Source organism: Budorcas taxicolor, chromosome 11, assembly GCF_023091745.1.
Source record: "Budorcas taxicolor isolate Tak-1 chromosome 11, Takin1.1, whole genome shotgun sequence".
In the NCBI taxonomy this organism is placed as follows: Eukaryota; Metazoa; Chordata; class Mammalia; order Artiodactyla; family Bovidae; genus Budorcas; species Budorcas taxicolor.
In genome coordinates, this window is record NC_068920.1 from 114,253,783 (window position 1) to 114,269,853 (window position 16,071).

At 39.8% G+C, this 16,071-nt stretch overlaps 1 protein-coding gene across 1 annotated transcript in view; it reads right to left on the bottom strand.

The window, feature by feature from the left end:
• The window catches only part of CTNNA2 (catenin alpha 2), a 1,210,173-nt gene that overhangs the window by 108,206 nt on the left and 1,085,896 nt on the right, over window positions 1-16,071 (bottom strand). The window contains exons 9-10 of the mRNA XM_052647702.1: window positions 2,026-2,118; window positions 1,287-1,443 (exon numbers count right to left, since the gene is read on the bottom strand). Coding sequence (XP_052503662.1) covers window positions 1,287-1,443; window positions 2,026-2,118 — 250 coding nt within the window. The remainder of the gene's footprint in view (window positions 1-1,286; window positions 1,444-2,025; window positions 2,119-16,071) is intronic.

Below are 16,071 nucleotides of genomic sequence, written 5' to 3' on the forward strand. Positions count from 1 at the left end.
TTTCCATCATCCATCAGATCTACAGGGTTAACTGTGCTACTCTTAGACAAGCTTTAAACACAAGCCCAGTGGGAATTCATCGTCAGTTTCTTGGTGAATGGAAAGACAACTAGAGAAAAGCTTCCAAATACACCAAGCCTGCCCCAGAAATCCCCTCCCTTTGGTTGCAGTCAGGCTCCATCAGTCTGGATCCCGTGAGCTGTGCTGCAGCCTCTCCCTCTCAGACCTCAGTAAGTCCAGGTGGAGGCCAGGGCACATGGGTTGGCAGGTGTGATTTCCATACACCTCTGGATAGTGTCAACACCTGGTTAATTTGAATTTTTAAGGGCCATTTGGTTATTTTAATGCCTCACAAGGGAGTTGAGGCTTCTGGTGACCTCCTTCCTCATGCTCCCACAGAGACTTCTCTATGTGTATTGGGCCGAATCTGTTTGGAAAAAGGCCCATGAGCCAGCTGGTAACCCACTTTTGAAACAGCATTGATGAGCCCTGTTAAAGGTAAAATTGACTACATGGCTATTCAAATGTGCTAACATCCCGTGTATAAGTTGCTCAGTCATGTCTGACTCTTCGTGACTCCATGGACTGTAGCCTGCCTATGGGATTTTCCAGACAAGAATACTGGAGTGGACTGCCATCCTTCAGTCTGGCTTCATCTACAAAGCATTAAGTTACAATTTCCAGTGATGATGAGTTCTGTTTATTTTCACTTCCTTCCACAACCTCATGGTCAAGTGCTCAAAACCTCAATAGTTCCTAAGTGCTTTCTAATGGGTTCATTTGGTGGCAAAGATTTTTTTTCCCAGCTTATCAAAAACCTATATAACTTCATTTACTTGTGGGGCAGGGAGGGTTGGGGGGATGGGGTGGAACTTAACACAGGCAAATTGGAATAACTAATTGATTTTTTTTTTCAACATAACCAATCTCATATCCCACACTCTTTTTTAGATGGGTGATTTAGACGTAGCAAAGGCCATCCTATTTTAAGAACTCCAGGAACTAGAAAGGAGCCTAGGTCTACTTACATAATCTTTCAGGTTTCTAATATCTCAATCAGAAAGTTATGTTTTCCCCCTAAATCCCTTGACTCAGTGTCTTGAAATAATGTGCACAGCAGAGACAAATTTTCAAGAGGGTGTTACAATCACAGTTGCAGAGATGATTGAAAGCTCAAAGGGCTAAGGAGAGCACTTGAAACAAAGACCCATGACACTTGCAAGATATTCCTCATCTCATCTTGTTCTCTTCCTTCAACTATCTTGTAAGGGCCCGTTTGTGATTACCTGAGACGGAAAGGAAGTCATCCACCGAGGTGATGTCATCCACAGCCTCTGTCAGCACTCGAACTTGTTTTTCCCACTGGTCCTTGAAGACGTCCATGTTGTCTTGAGCAACTTTGCTCTGTGGCCGGGCAGCCAATGTGAGAGCAGCATTGATGACCTATTTGTTAGAAATAATCCATGGACATACGGATTACACTCATCAAAAGAGGAACAAGCAAGTCAAAGACCATGTTGAAACCCTGGACCTTGCAGCTTCCACAGATAAGGGGATTCTTGGGGATTGAGAGGACAATCAAAACATGAGAGATGGAGTAGGTTATCAAATATTAGTCTTTTGTTTGCTCTTCTTTTTTTTAAGATATAGGTTTCCAAAAGTGTATACTGAATCGAGTCTTTTTAGCACAGATGGGGCAGAAATATAACTCTTGTTCTCCACGTACAAGCATATAATCTTGTGAGGGAGACAAAGTGAATAGATATGGAATGTTGAGATAACAATTCAAGACAAATAGAAAAAGTCAATAGGGATGAAAAAGACAATAATCACTACAGTAATTTTGGAGAGACTGGAGCAATTAGCAGTTCTTTTTGAGAAAGGCAGAACCTGAAATGGTCCATGATTGATGGGTAGCACTTTCCAGGGAGAGGAAAATGGACAAGGCAAGGAATGAGTGACATGAAGGCTGGAGTGCACAAGATCCAAAATATCAGCTTTGGAAACAAAGTGAATGAGGCTTACCTGAGGACACAGGCTGTCAATCTGAGTGGCTGCCATCCGAACTAATTTCACCCCTTCTTCATTGTTGGAGATGGAACAGGCCAAATTGGCAACCTGTATTGAAGAGGATTGAAGTGAAAATGATGTTAGGGCAAAGGGGAAATAGGCTGCTGTGTGACTTTGCACCTTCCCTGGAGAGCACCACATCCAGGAGAATCCTTTCACAAAGAAGATAAAGGGACCCTTTTGTGTTCAACCGAATATTACTCAGCCTTATGCCAGTAGGCATTTTTGCCAGAAGAGCAAGGTGTTAATAACAAGTCATTGCTTCAAGATTCTTGAGTACACACAATAATGCATTTTAACTGGGCTCTTCTTAACTCTCTTCCCCTCCATCTATACTCTCACTTGAACCTCCTAAGGCTGATTATTAGCTGCAGGACACTGTGATTTTGGCCACATCAGTTCTAAATTCTGAACAGTGAGAGAGATGCCATGGGCAATACTTTTGATTTGAGACTCTAAAGTAAACTAAAAACCAGAGTCCGTTACCCCCAAAGAACACAAGATCTGCCTGTTACATACAGTTTGTAGGGAAGATGTCAGTCCACCAGAAGTCAACTCAAATGCTTTCAGGGGCTAGGGAAGTCTGAGAAGTGTGTAAAAGGGCTAGTACAGTCCAAAAGGCAATGGAAGAATTAGAACATGTAGGTCTAGTATAAAGGCATTCAAACGTGGTATTTTAAACATATTATATCAGCCAAAACAGCTGAAATGGATTCAGATTTCCAGGTCAAGCATTTCAATGTGTGTCATTCCTTTTCTTCAAGGAGTTAGAATTGGTAATACAAGGTCAGATTGACTGGACAAGGTCAACACACATAAAGCGAAGATCAAAACACTGAACGCCTCATGAAGCTAGTGTCAAGAGAACAGGAAGGTGGGGATTAGAAGGGACAAAGGAGAAGGGAAGGGATGCCAGGGCTGGGAGCAGGAGAACCAGTAGTGCAAGTGATTAGCAGACAGAATCCTTGGGAGCCTCCTGGCCACCTGCCCTTGTGTCTGCTCATTTCTGCCTTTCAAAACCAAATCACTTCCCTATTACACCCTTCATGCCCTGGTGGATTCGAATGCACTGTGCAAGCATATAGTATCTAATGTGAAAGAACCATCACTGTGGAGCAGAGGAGCACACAACTGAGATCACTAGGCTCAACCATTAGCCAGTTATGTTAAGTCACGTCACATTCGGAGGACCATTTCCTTATCAGCAAAAGGAGATGGAAAAAATAGATACTAGGGATATATTTCAAGTTTATCCCAGTGAGAATATAAACTATGAGAAACCACAGATTAAGTTCCAGAAGTTATCATATCATTTCTTACATTTTGCAGTTTACCTTTGATTCTTCATGTAGTTCATTATGTTACTTAGTTTTCAAAGAGAAAGACAAATATGCCTTCAGTTCAGTTCAGTTCAGTTCAGTCACTCAGTCGTGTCTGACTCTTTGCGACCCCATGAATTGCAGCACACCAGGCCTCCCTGTCCATCACCAACTCCCAGATTTCACTCAGACTCACGTCCATCGAGTCAGTGATGCCATCCAGCCATCTCATCCTCGGTCATCCCCTTCTCCTCCTGCCCCCAATCCCTCCCAGCATCAGAGTCTTTTCCAATGAGTCAACTCTTCCATGAAGTGGCCAAAGTACTGGAGTTTCAGCTTTAGCATCATTCCTTCCAAAGAAATCCCAGGGCTGATCTTCAGAATGGATTGGTTGGATCTCCTTGCAGTCCAAGGGACTCTCAAGAGTATTCTCCAACACCACAGTTCAAAAGCATCAATTCTTCTGTGCTCAGCTTTCTTCACAGTCCAACTCTCACATCCATACATGACTACTGGAAAAAACATAGCCTTGACTAGATGGACCTTTGTTGCCAAAATAATGTCTCTGCTTTTCAATATGCTATCTAGATGGTCATAACTTCTCTTCCAAGGAGTAAGCATCTTTTAATTTCATGGCTGCAGTCACCATCTGTAGTGATTTTGAAGCCCCCCAAAATAAAGTCTGACACTGTTTCCACTGTTTCCCCATCTATTTCTCATGAAGTGATAGGACCAGATGCCATGATCTTCATTTTCTGAATGTTGAGCTTTAAGCCAGCTTTTTCGCTCTCCACTTTCACTTTCATCAAGAGGCTTTATAGCTCCTCTTCACTTTCTGCCATAAGGGTGGTGTCATCTGCATATCTGAGGTTATTGATATTTCTCCTGGCAATCTTGAGTCCAGCTTGTGCCTCTTCCAGCCCAGCGTTTCTCATGATGTACTCTGCATATAAGTTAAATAAGCAGGGTGACAATATACAGCCTCAACGTACTCCTTTTCCTATTTAGAACCAGTCCGTTGTTCCCTGTCCAGTTCTAACTGTTGCTTCCTGACCTGCATATAGGTTTCTCAAGAGGCAGGTCAGGTGGTCTGGTATACCCATCTCTTTCAGAATTTTCCACAATGTATTGTGACCCACACAGTCAAAGGCTTTGGCATAGTCAATAAAGCAGAAATAGACGTTTTTCTGGAGCTCTCTTGCTTTTTCCATGATCCAGCAGATGTTGGCAATTTGATCTCTGCTTCCTCTGCTTTTTCTAAAACCAGCTTGAATATCTGGAAATTCACGGTTCATGTATTGATGAAGCCTGGCTTGGAGAATTTTGAGCATTACTTTGAGTGCAATTGATGAGTGAGATGAATGCAATTGTGCGGTAGTTTGAGCATTCTTTGGCATTGCCTTTCTTTGGGATTGGAATGACAACTGACCTTTTCCAGTCCTGTGGCCACTGCTGAGTTTCCCAAATTTTCTGGCATATTGAGTGCAGCACTTTCACAGCATCATCTTTCAGGATTTGAAATCGCTCAAATATGCCTTATTATACCCATTCACAGGATACTAAACCCCCAGGGTATGAGGAGGTTCCTTGGAGGCAGAGCAAGAATTAATAAAGCAGCTTCTTAATTTCTTTTTGTTATATTGTCTCCACTCTGCTTTTTTTTTAAATTAATCTTTGTTATATTTATATTCTAGTGTATTTTTATATTCCAAATGCCAGAATAACTGTGTGGCATAGAATCGGTGCTCAATACATGTTTATTGAATTAAAGAATAGCCTTTAATAGCTTTTTTAAAATGTCATATAGTGATTTGGAATACATAATAAGTTAAAGATGCTCTTAAAGTTGTTAGTCTTTCAATTTGGCTGGACAAATTTTCACATTACCTTCTAGCACATGCTTTCCAACACCACGGAGCTAAACAAAGGCTCCCATATTCTGGATCATTGTTTGAGACCAGAATGCAGTGACCCTGTCCATGATGACATGAGAAATCAGGATGATGTGATGAATTTTCCAGAAAGATAAATGCATATAATTTAAAATTCTGTCTTTAAATGCTTTGCATTTCCTCTATTGAAAATCCTCTCATTTTATGAAATGATGATTTTGGATGATGTTTTTGTTTGCTCTTTATCATTCTTGCTTGGTATGTAATAGAGACCTGAGGTTACACTTTTGTATTGCAGTGAATAATTTCTAGAATTTGGCATACAACTCTATATAAAGACAACAACATTAAAACTTTTAAATGCTCCTAGAATCAGGTCTTGGGTAATATTTGTTTGCATCTTTGTAAGATGAAAAGTAAGAAAATGTCAGCACTCTCAATGAGATAAAGGTGGTAAACCAAGTATTCAATGGCTATTGATCTAAAAATATTCAGTCCAGTTCAGTCCAGTCACTCAGTTGTGTCCGACTCTTTACGACCCCATGAATCGCAGCACGCCAGGCCTCCCTGTCCGTCACCAACTCCCAGAGTCCACTCAGACTCCCGTCCATCGAGTCAGTGATGCCATCCAGCCATCTCATCCTTGGTCATCCCCTTCTCCTCCTGCCCCCAATCCCTCCCAGCATCAGAGTCTTTTCCAATGAGTCAACTCTTCGCATGAGGTGGCCAAAGTACTGGAGTTTCAGCTTTAGCATCAGTCCTTCCAAAGAAATCCCAGGGCTGATCTCCTTCAGAATGGACTGGTTGGATCTCCTTGCAGTAGAAGGGACTCTCAAGAGTCTTCTCCAACACCACAATTCAAAAGCATCAATTCTTCAGCACTCAGCCTTCTTCACAGTCCAACTCTCACATCCATACACGACCACAGGAAAAACCATAGCCTTGACTAGACGGACCTTAGTTGGCGAAGTAATGTCTCTGCTTTTCAATATGCTATCTAGGTTGGTCATAACTTTTCTTCCAAGCAGTAAGCATCTTTTAATTTCATGGCTGCAGTCACCATCTGCAGTGACTCTGGAGCCCAAAAAATAAAGTCTGACACTGTTTACACTGTTTCCCCATCTATTTCCCAGGAAGTGATGGGACCAGATGCCATGATCTTCATTTTCTGAATGTTGAGCTTTAAGCCACTTTTTCGCTCTCCACTTTCACTTTCATCAAGAGGCTTTTTAGTTCTTCTTCACTTTCTGCCATAAGGGTGGTGTCATCTGCATATCTGAGGTTATTGATATTTCTCCTGGCAGTCTTGATTCCAGCTTGTGCTTCTTCCAGCCCAGCGTTTCTCATGATGTACTCTGCATATAAGTTAAATAAGCAGGGTGACAATATACAGCCTTGACATACTCCTTAATAAATAGGAAAGAGAACTATATATTATGTATCTTTTGATGGAATGACATAACACTACCTATGAAACAGTCTTGCCAAAAGCAACAACCACAGAGAAAAACAAAACATAAAAAATGATCAGTCTTAGGATAAATTCTCAATTTACAGAAATCTAAGGGACAAACATGTAAAATAAAACCACATGGACGCCTTCGTGAAAATCCTAATGGTAAAAGCTAGTGGGAAAATGTCAGACTTCTGTGGATCCTGAATAGGGCAAATAAACCATTATATAATCATAAATACGTAGGTGAATTTATATATATGTACATTGTAAAACAAAGAAATTTAAATATTGACTACATATTGGATGATATTACAGAGTTAATGTTTTAAAATACCCTAGCAATACTTGTTATTTTATTTAAAGTGTCCATAGCTTATACGGGGTCGCTACGAGTCAGACACGACTAAACAACTTCACTTTCACTTTTCACTTTCACGCACTGGAGAAGGAAATGGCAACCCACTCCAGTGTTCTTGCCTGGAGAATCCCAGGGACAGGAGAGCCTGGTGTGCTGCCGTCTATGGGGTTGCACAGAGTCGGACACGACTGAAGCGACTTAGCAGCAGTGGCAGCAATACTTGTTATTTTATTTAAAATGTCCATAGCTTATATTTATATATATATATATATATATATATATATATATATATATATATATATATATGTCAAGATGCCTTTGGATGAAGTGATAGATTTGAGATTTGTTTCATAGTTTTTTAGAGTAAAGGAAAGGAGTGGAGGTATAGAAAAAATAAGACTGGCTATTAGCTCATAATGGTTGAAGTCGGGTGATAGTATATGATGGTTTATTATATATGCTCTACTGTTGGATATGCTAGAAATTTTCCCCAATAAAAAGGTGTTTTTTTTTTTTTATGTAATAACTGCAATCTATTATAACACCAGTTCTGGTAAAATTCTTTTTGCACTTATGCAAGGTTCAAGGGAGCCCAGTATAAGTGAAGGAGAAGCCTGAGTGTGCTTTGGAGGTAAGGCTTGCAGACAACAGAAGAGTCCCAGCCTGGAGAAGGAAATATGGTAATGGACATATAAGCCACAGAGGTGGCTCTCCAGAGCATGCAGTCTCCTGCATGTGCTAGTGGCAGGTACCAGGAAAAGCTGATCCTAGTAACAGACTGGGCTCCTCACATCTCCTACGTGAGGGAAATGCCAATCAGTAATATCCATTGTCATATATATATACATATATATGTATATATGCTTCTCTTTGCATATCTTTTGAAATTCACTCAGTCGTGTCCGACTCTTTGCGACCCTGTGGACTGTAGCCCACCAGGCTCCTCTGTCCATGGGATTTCCTGGCAAGAATACTGGAGTGGGTTGCCATTTCCTTCTCCAGGGGATCTTCCCAACCCAGGGATTGAACCCAGGTCTCCTGCAGCGCAGGCAGACGCTTTAACCTCTGAGCCATCAGGGAAGCCCTTAATAAACTCTATTATGGCTCAAATCTAATGTGAGAGCCTCACTGCCCAAAAGAATCTTAGTAAGAGGAATAGTGCTAGCAACACTTAGCAAAACTAAAGAGCTGGTAACTATCAATAATGCTTTAATTATTTATTCTTTTTATCTTATTAATCTGTAAACCCTAAAGTCCAGCAGCCTCTACTCTGCAATATACACCTGCTGCTTTTTTGTTCAGTTGCTCATTCGTGCCTGACTCTTTGCAACCCCATGGACTACAGCACACCAAGCTCCCCTGTCCTTCACTATCTCCCAGAGTTTGCTCTAATTCATGTCCATTGAGTCAGTGATGCCATCCAAACATCTCATCCTCTGTCACCCTCTTCTCCTTCAGCCCTCAATCTTTCCCACCATCAGGGTCTTTTCCAGTGAGTTGGCTCTTCATATCAGGTAGCCAAAGCATTGGAGCTTCAGCTTCAGCATCAATCTTCCAATGAATATTCAGGACTGATTTCCTTTAGGATTGAATGGTTAGAACTCCTTGCAGTCCAAGGGACTCTCAGGAGTTTTCTCCAGCACCACAATTCAAAAGCATCAGTTCCTTCGCACTCAGTCTTCTTTATGGCCCAACTCTTACATCCATACGTGACTACTGGAAAAACCATAGCTTTGATTATATGGACCTTTGTCAGCAACGTGATATCTCTGCTTTTTAATACACTGTCTAGGTTTGTCACAGCTTTTCTTCCAAGAAACAAGCATCTTTCACAGCTGCAGTCACTGTCCGCAGTGACTTTGGAGCCCAAGAAAAGAAAATCTGCCACTGCTTCCACTTTTCCCCCTTCTGTTTGCCATGAAGTGATGGAACTAGATGCCATGACCTTAGTTTTCTGAATGTTGAGTTTGAAACTGGTGTTTTTACCCTCTAAGTCGACTTAAAATCAGAATTTCATTTGCCATGTATTCTAAACACCCTCAAAATGTTTCCAACATAATGTCAAGAATTTCACTGTCTCCAAAGGCAGGCTTGTGTATTTTACGTTGGTTATGGACTTAATCCAAATCCTTATCTTTCTTATTTTCTTTTGGCTTACCTTTGTGCTTATCACTGGACTCATTGACATAGCAGTGCCTCTGAATATGGTTTTATATATAGTGATTTAGAGAATTCTGGCATCCAGCACTAAGTTTCAGTCTAGAAGTAACTACCAATCAATAACACAGTTTTAAATGCCAGTGAATATTTTAACACCAGTACAAGACTACTGTACACAGTAGAAACTTAATGATTGGTTTGATGCACTGAAGGAGGGCATGGCAGCCCACTCCAGTATCCTCACCTGGAGAATCCCATGGACAGAGGAGCCTGGCAGGCTACAGTCCATAGGGTCACAAAGAGTGTCCAATGTGCACTCACACACATACACATGCCTATTCTTTAACTACAGTGTTTATGTTATCAGAAACTCTCTAGTGAAATAAAATTTCCTATTTTTCAAATCACAATATTTTCTCCTTTAAAAAATTAGCATGATAGTCTTTATAAGGAGATGGGAAAGGGAAGGGAATATTAGACTAGAATCAGTAGACATTTGAAAAAAAATTAATGAGTAAAAAAGCAAACAATGTTTGACTCTTTGTGACCCCATGGACTGTAGCCCACCAGGCTCCTCCATCCATGGAATTTTCTAGGCAAGAGTACTGGAGTGGGTTGCCATTTCCTTCTCCAGGGGATCTTCCCGACCCGGGGATCGAACCCGGGTCTCCCGCATTGCAGGCAGACGCTTTACCGTCTGAGCTACCAGGGAATTCCAAAACCTGACAAAGATGCCACAAAAAAAGAAAACTACAGGCCAATATCACTGATGAACATAGATGCAAAAATCCTCAACAAAATTCTAGCAATCAGAATCCAACAACACATTAAAAAGATCATACACCATGACCAAGTGGGCTTTATCCCAGGGATGCAAGGATTCTTCAATATCCGCAAAACAATCAATGTAATTCACCACATTAACAAATTGAAAAATAAAAGCCATATGATTATCTCAATAGATGCAGAGAAGGCCTTTGACAAAATTCAACATCCATTTATGATAAAAACTCTCCAGAAGGCAGGAATAGAAGGAACATACCTCAACATAATAAAAGCTATATATGACAAACCCACAGCAAACATTATCCTCAATGGTGAAAAATTGAAAGCATTTCCCCTAAAGTCAGGAACAAGACAAGGGTGCCCACTTTCACTGCTACTGTTCAACATAGTTCTGGAAGTTTCAGCCACAGGAATCAGAGCAGAAAAAGAAATAAAAGGAATCCAAATAGGAAAAGAAGAAGTAAAACTCTCACTGTTTGCAGATGACATGATCCTCTACATAGAAAACCCTAAAGACTCCACCAGAAAATCACTAGAGCTAATCAATGAATATAGTAAAGTTGCAGGATATAAAATCAACACACAGAAATCCCTTGCATTCCTATACACTAATAATGAGAAAGTAGAAAAAGAAATTAAGGAAACAATTCCATTCACCATTGCAACAAAAAGAATAAAATACTTAGGAATATATCTACCTAAAGAAACTAAAGACCTATATATAGAAAACTATAAAATACTGACGAAAGAAATCAAAGAGGACACTAATAGATGGAGAAATATACCATGTTCATGGATCGGAAGAATCAATATAGTGAAAATGAGTATACTACCCAAAGCAATTTACAAATTCAATGCAATCCCTATCCAGCTACCAGCGATATTTTTCACAGAACTAGAACAAATAATTCCAAGATTTGTATGGAAATACAAAAAACCTCGAATAGCCAAAGCAATCTTGAGAAAGAAGAATGGAACTGGAGGAATCAACTTGCCTGACTTCAGGCTCTACTACAAAGCCACAGTCATCAAGACAGTATGGTACTGGCACAAAGACAGAAATATGGATCAATGGAACAAAATAGAAAGCCCAGAGATAAATCCACATACATATGGACACCTTATCTTCAAGCAAGGAGGCAAGAATATACAATGGAGTAAAGACAATCTCTTTAACAAGTGGTGATGGGAAAACTAGTCAACCACTTGTAAAAGAATGAAACTAGATCACTTTCTAACACCGCACACAAAAATAAACTCAAAATGGATTAAAGATCTAAATGTAAGACCAGAAACTATAAAACTCCTAGAGGAGAACAGAGAAGACATACGGATGGCTAACAAATACATGAAAAGATGCTCAACATCACTCATTATCAGAGAAATGCAAATCAAGACCACAATGAGGTACCACTTCACACCAGTCAGAATGGCTGCAATCCAAAAATCTGCAAGCAATAAATGCTGGAGAGGGTGTGGAGAAAAGGGAACCCTCCTACACTGTTGGTGGGAATGCAAACTAGTACAGCCACTATGGAGAACAGTGTGGAGATTCCTTAAAAAATTGCAAATAGAACTGCCTTATGACCCAGCAATCCCATTGCTGGGCATACACACCGAGGAAACCAGAATAGAAAGAGACATATGTACCCCAATGTTCATCGCAGCACTGTTTATAATAGCCAGGACATGGAAACAACCTAGATGTCCATCAGCAGATGAATGGATAAGAAAGCTGTGGTACATATACACAATGGAGTATTACTCAGCTATTAAAAAGAATACATTTGAATCAGTTCTGATGAGATGGATGAAACTGGAGCCGATTATACAGAGTGAAGTAAGCCAGAAAGAAAAACACCAATACAGTATACTAACACATATATATGGAATTTAGAAAGATGGCAATGATGACCCTGTATGCAAGACAGCAAAAAAGACACAGATGTGTATAGTGGACTTTTGGACTCAGAGGGAGAGGGAGAGGGTGGAATGATTGGGGAGAATGGCATTGAAACATGTATACTATCATGTAAGAAACGAATCGCCAGTCTATGTCTGATGCAGGATACAGGATGCTTGGGGCTGGTGCACGGGGATGACCCAGAGAGATGTTATGGGGAGGGAGGTGGGAGGGGGGTTCATGTTTGGGAACGCATGTACACCCGTGGTGGATTCATGTCAATGTATGGCAAAACCAATACAGTATTGTAAAGTAAAATAAAGTAAAAACAAACAAACAAACAATGGACCATTAACAGTTCAGTGTTATGAGACTGTAAACCAAAACTGAGTGATATGGTTGTATTTACTAGAATTTAAAAACCTGCTCAAATCAACTAGACAGATAACATTTACAGGCTGGAGCTGGCCTCTGCTTTCTCTACTTCTGTATTGTTTACAACTTAGCTCAGCAACAAGAGTCAATTGCCTTCCTAGGAGCTCAGAAAACAAAGTCAATCATCAACTATTAAATGTTGGGCTATTTAGATTGATTTGTGATTTCTGGAAATAACTAGGCCATGAGTAAAGGTGGCATAGCTCCTTGGTGAGCTAACGGTACTAAATTTCCCAAGACTCTCAGGAAGGAAGCCCTCCTCCCTGACTTCTGAAGGCATAATGGATTTGGGTAAGTAAAAGCTCAAAAAGCTCAAAAGACTGAGTCAAGTCTTCTATATTTGACTTAGTGGCTTAAAAACTGGTTATCTTGGAGTATAGAAGGAAGTTTAACTGCGTTCAGTAAATCGTATGCTGCTGACTACAGGAGCTTTAAGGGTTCTGAAAAAAAAAAAATGCCGAGTAGTTCTGGCTGGGAATCAATAAGCACATCATGGACAGGTAAGATACCCATCTTATGATACTTCTCTGATTGCCTGCTTAGCACAATTTCATGGACTCAAGTTTAAAGACTAGGATACTTTTTGCTCTTCTGGAGCTACACAGTGTAAATAGGTGGGGCAAACAATGATATTGGTAGCAGTTTTAGAAAGACAATAAACTAGCAGGGAGAGCTGATGCTGATTCTCCTAAGAAAGTAACTTGCTCCTTAAACAGAATCTGTATAATTAGCATCCATTTCCCAGCCCTTTAACCATCACCTTTGCTGACCAAAAACAGAGTAGAGATACTCCAGGGACACAGATGGCAGAGGTAAAGCTGACAAAATCAGAAATGTGTGGAGCCCTCATAAAAATACATTGTGACTATTTTAAGTGTCTACTTCCCTGGCTCAGAAGGTAAAAGCATCTGCCTACAATGAGGGAGACCCGGGTTCGATCCCTGGGTCAGAAAGATGCCCTGGAGAAGGAAATGGCAACCCATTCCAGTACTCTTGCCTGGAAAATCCCATGGATGGAGAAGCCTGGTAGGCTACAGTCTGTGGGGTCACAAAGAGTCGGACATGACTGAGTGACTTCACTTCACTTCACTATTTAAAATGCAAGATGATTTTAATCAAACACACATCAAAAAACACGGCACAGCTCAAATTTCTGATGAGCAGATCATCACAGCTATCAAATTTATCTGTTTGATTTTATACCTTGTTGATCTATTTGATTTATTATTTTTTTACTTTCAAATTTTTATTGGAGTATGTGTGGGCATGCTCAGTCGTGTCCAATTCTTTGCAACCCCATGGACTGTAGGCTGCCAGGCTCCTCTTGTCCATGGGACTTTCCAGGCAAGAATACTGGAGTGGGTTACCACTTCCTCTTCCAGGGCATCTTCCCAACTGAGGGACTGAACCCATGTCTCTTGCATATACTGCCTTAGCAGGTAGCTTCTTTACCACCAGCACCACCTACGAAGCCCTTATTGGAGTACAGCTGATTTAAAATGCTATGATAGTTTCTGCTGTACAGCAAAGTGAATCAGCTGTACCTATACATGCATCCATTCTTCTTAAAATGCTTTTCCGATATAGACCATATTCCATATAGGAGTATTGTGAAGAGTTCCCTGTGCTACACAGTCTGTCTTCGTTGCCTATCTATTTTATATATATTAGTGTGTATGTGTTAATCCCAAGTTTCTAATTTATCTCCCTGTCTCCAGCTTTGCTCTTGGTAACCATATGTTTGTTTTCTATGTCTGTAAGTCTGTTTTTGCTTTCTAAATAAGTTCATTAGTATCATTTCTTAAAATTCCACATATTAATAAAATTATGTGATATTTGTCTTTCTCTCAGAAAAATGTGGGTTTGTGTGGACCCACACAAGAGAACGTAGCTCCATCTCAAAAATTCCATAGCTTTGTTTGAACACTTAACAAGAAAAGTCAAAATGCCTGGAAGGCTGTGCCTTAATTAGACATTTAAAATCTCTGCTAATATAGTTTTTAGGCATTTAACTACAAAGTGATATGAGGTGCATCATAAAGACAAGAACGTTTTCTTATTTTCTGGTCCTGGAAATCAAATTACATTTTAAAATATTTGTAATTCTGTTCAGTTCCAGACACCAGCACATATTCAGTGCATCCAACCCCCACATGCTTTATCATTTCATTAATTTTTACAGCTTCAAGTATCATATGGGTGTTTTTAAGAAGAACCTACTTTTGAAATAAAACAGAATAGCAATTGACAGGTTTATAAAGCACTTGTTTCTCGAGTTAATATTTCATTATCATCATAAATTTGAGGATAACCTGAATCTATTTACTATTAAAGGGGAATTTATGGAATTTACAATCCCCACAGTCACATGGTCATATAAAATCATAAAGAGAAGAGACGGTGATGCAAATTCCAGGCAAATGTTACTCTCTATGCAATCATCTCAATGAAGAGTGCTATGGTCTCAATCTGAAGATTTATTCCATTACCTGTCCTAATACTATTAGGACCCAAAATGGTGTTCATACATACCTATCCTGTATAGAATTTAAGGTTTATACAAGACATACCTCCTATATTACAGTTGGAGAATATTTTAATTCAGTTAAGAGACAAAACAATATACTTATGAACTTCCTGGACACAGTAGATTTACTGGCCACCTTCACAGCTTGATTGGAAGAGAGCCCAAAAGGTCTGGCTGCCCCAGAAAATGTTTGCAGAAGTCTCTCTTTCATGCTGAGATATTATAAAATCCTTTTAAAATATAGCTGCCTCAGACTGAGATGAGTTTATCAACCAGATTATCAGTAACTGAGTTTCTGAAGGACTGAGGAGGCTTAGGCAACAGGGAAAATTTAATCAGTGAAGGATGGCTCAGGAGAGGTTGGCAGCTGAGGGCAACATGAAGACACGGGATGGGGAGAAAATGGGAAACACTTTTTCTTGCTTTTGTTTTAAAGGATCTCATTAAAGTATCCGACACTCTTGATTATTCTATACATTTTTACTTTTTTAACACTGTATGATGGTCAAGAGCCTCGGTTCTGGAGGCAAGCAGCCTGAGGTTTATATCTTGGCAACAAGCAAGGTACTTTGTCTATATTAGCCTCAGTCTTTTCAGCTATAAAACAAACTAATTAAAAAAAAAAAAACAAAAAAAAAAAAACTAGTACTCACAGATAATAGACAGCAAACTAGAGGTTACCAGTGGGGAGAGGGAAAGGGGAGATGGAAGTGGTGGGGTAAAATGTACAAATGATTAAGTATAAAATAATCTACAAGGATATACTGCATAACACTGGAAATAAAACTAATATTTTACAATAACTATAAATAGACTGTAACCTTTGAAAATTGTAAATTACTATATTGTATACCTGTAACATATAATTGGAGAAGGAAATGGCAACCCACTCCATTGTTCTTGCCTGGAGAATCCCAGGGACAAGGGAGCCTGTTGGACTGCTGTCTATGGGGTCACACAGAGTCGGACATGACTGAAGTGACTTAGCAGCAACATATAATTGGAGAGCAATAATATTTCAATTAAAATATTTTGTAAATAAAGTCATTTGTAAATAAAGTCATTTGTATCATTTTTTAAGATTCCTTATATAAGGAAAATCATATGATATTTGTCTTTGTCTGACTTACTTCACTTAGTATAAGAAACAGACTCACAGAGTTAG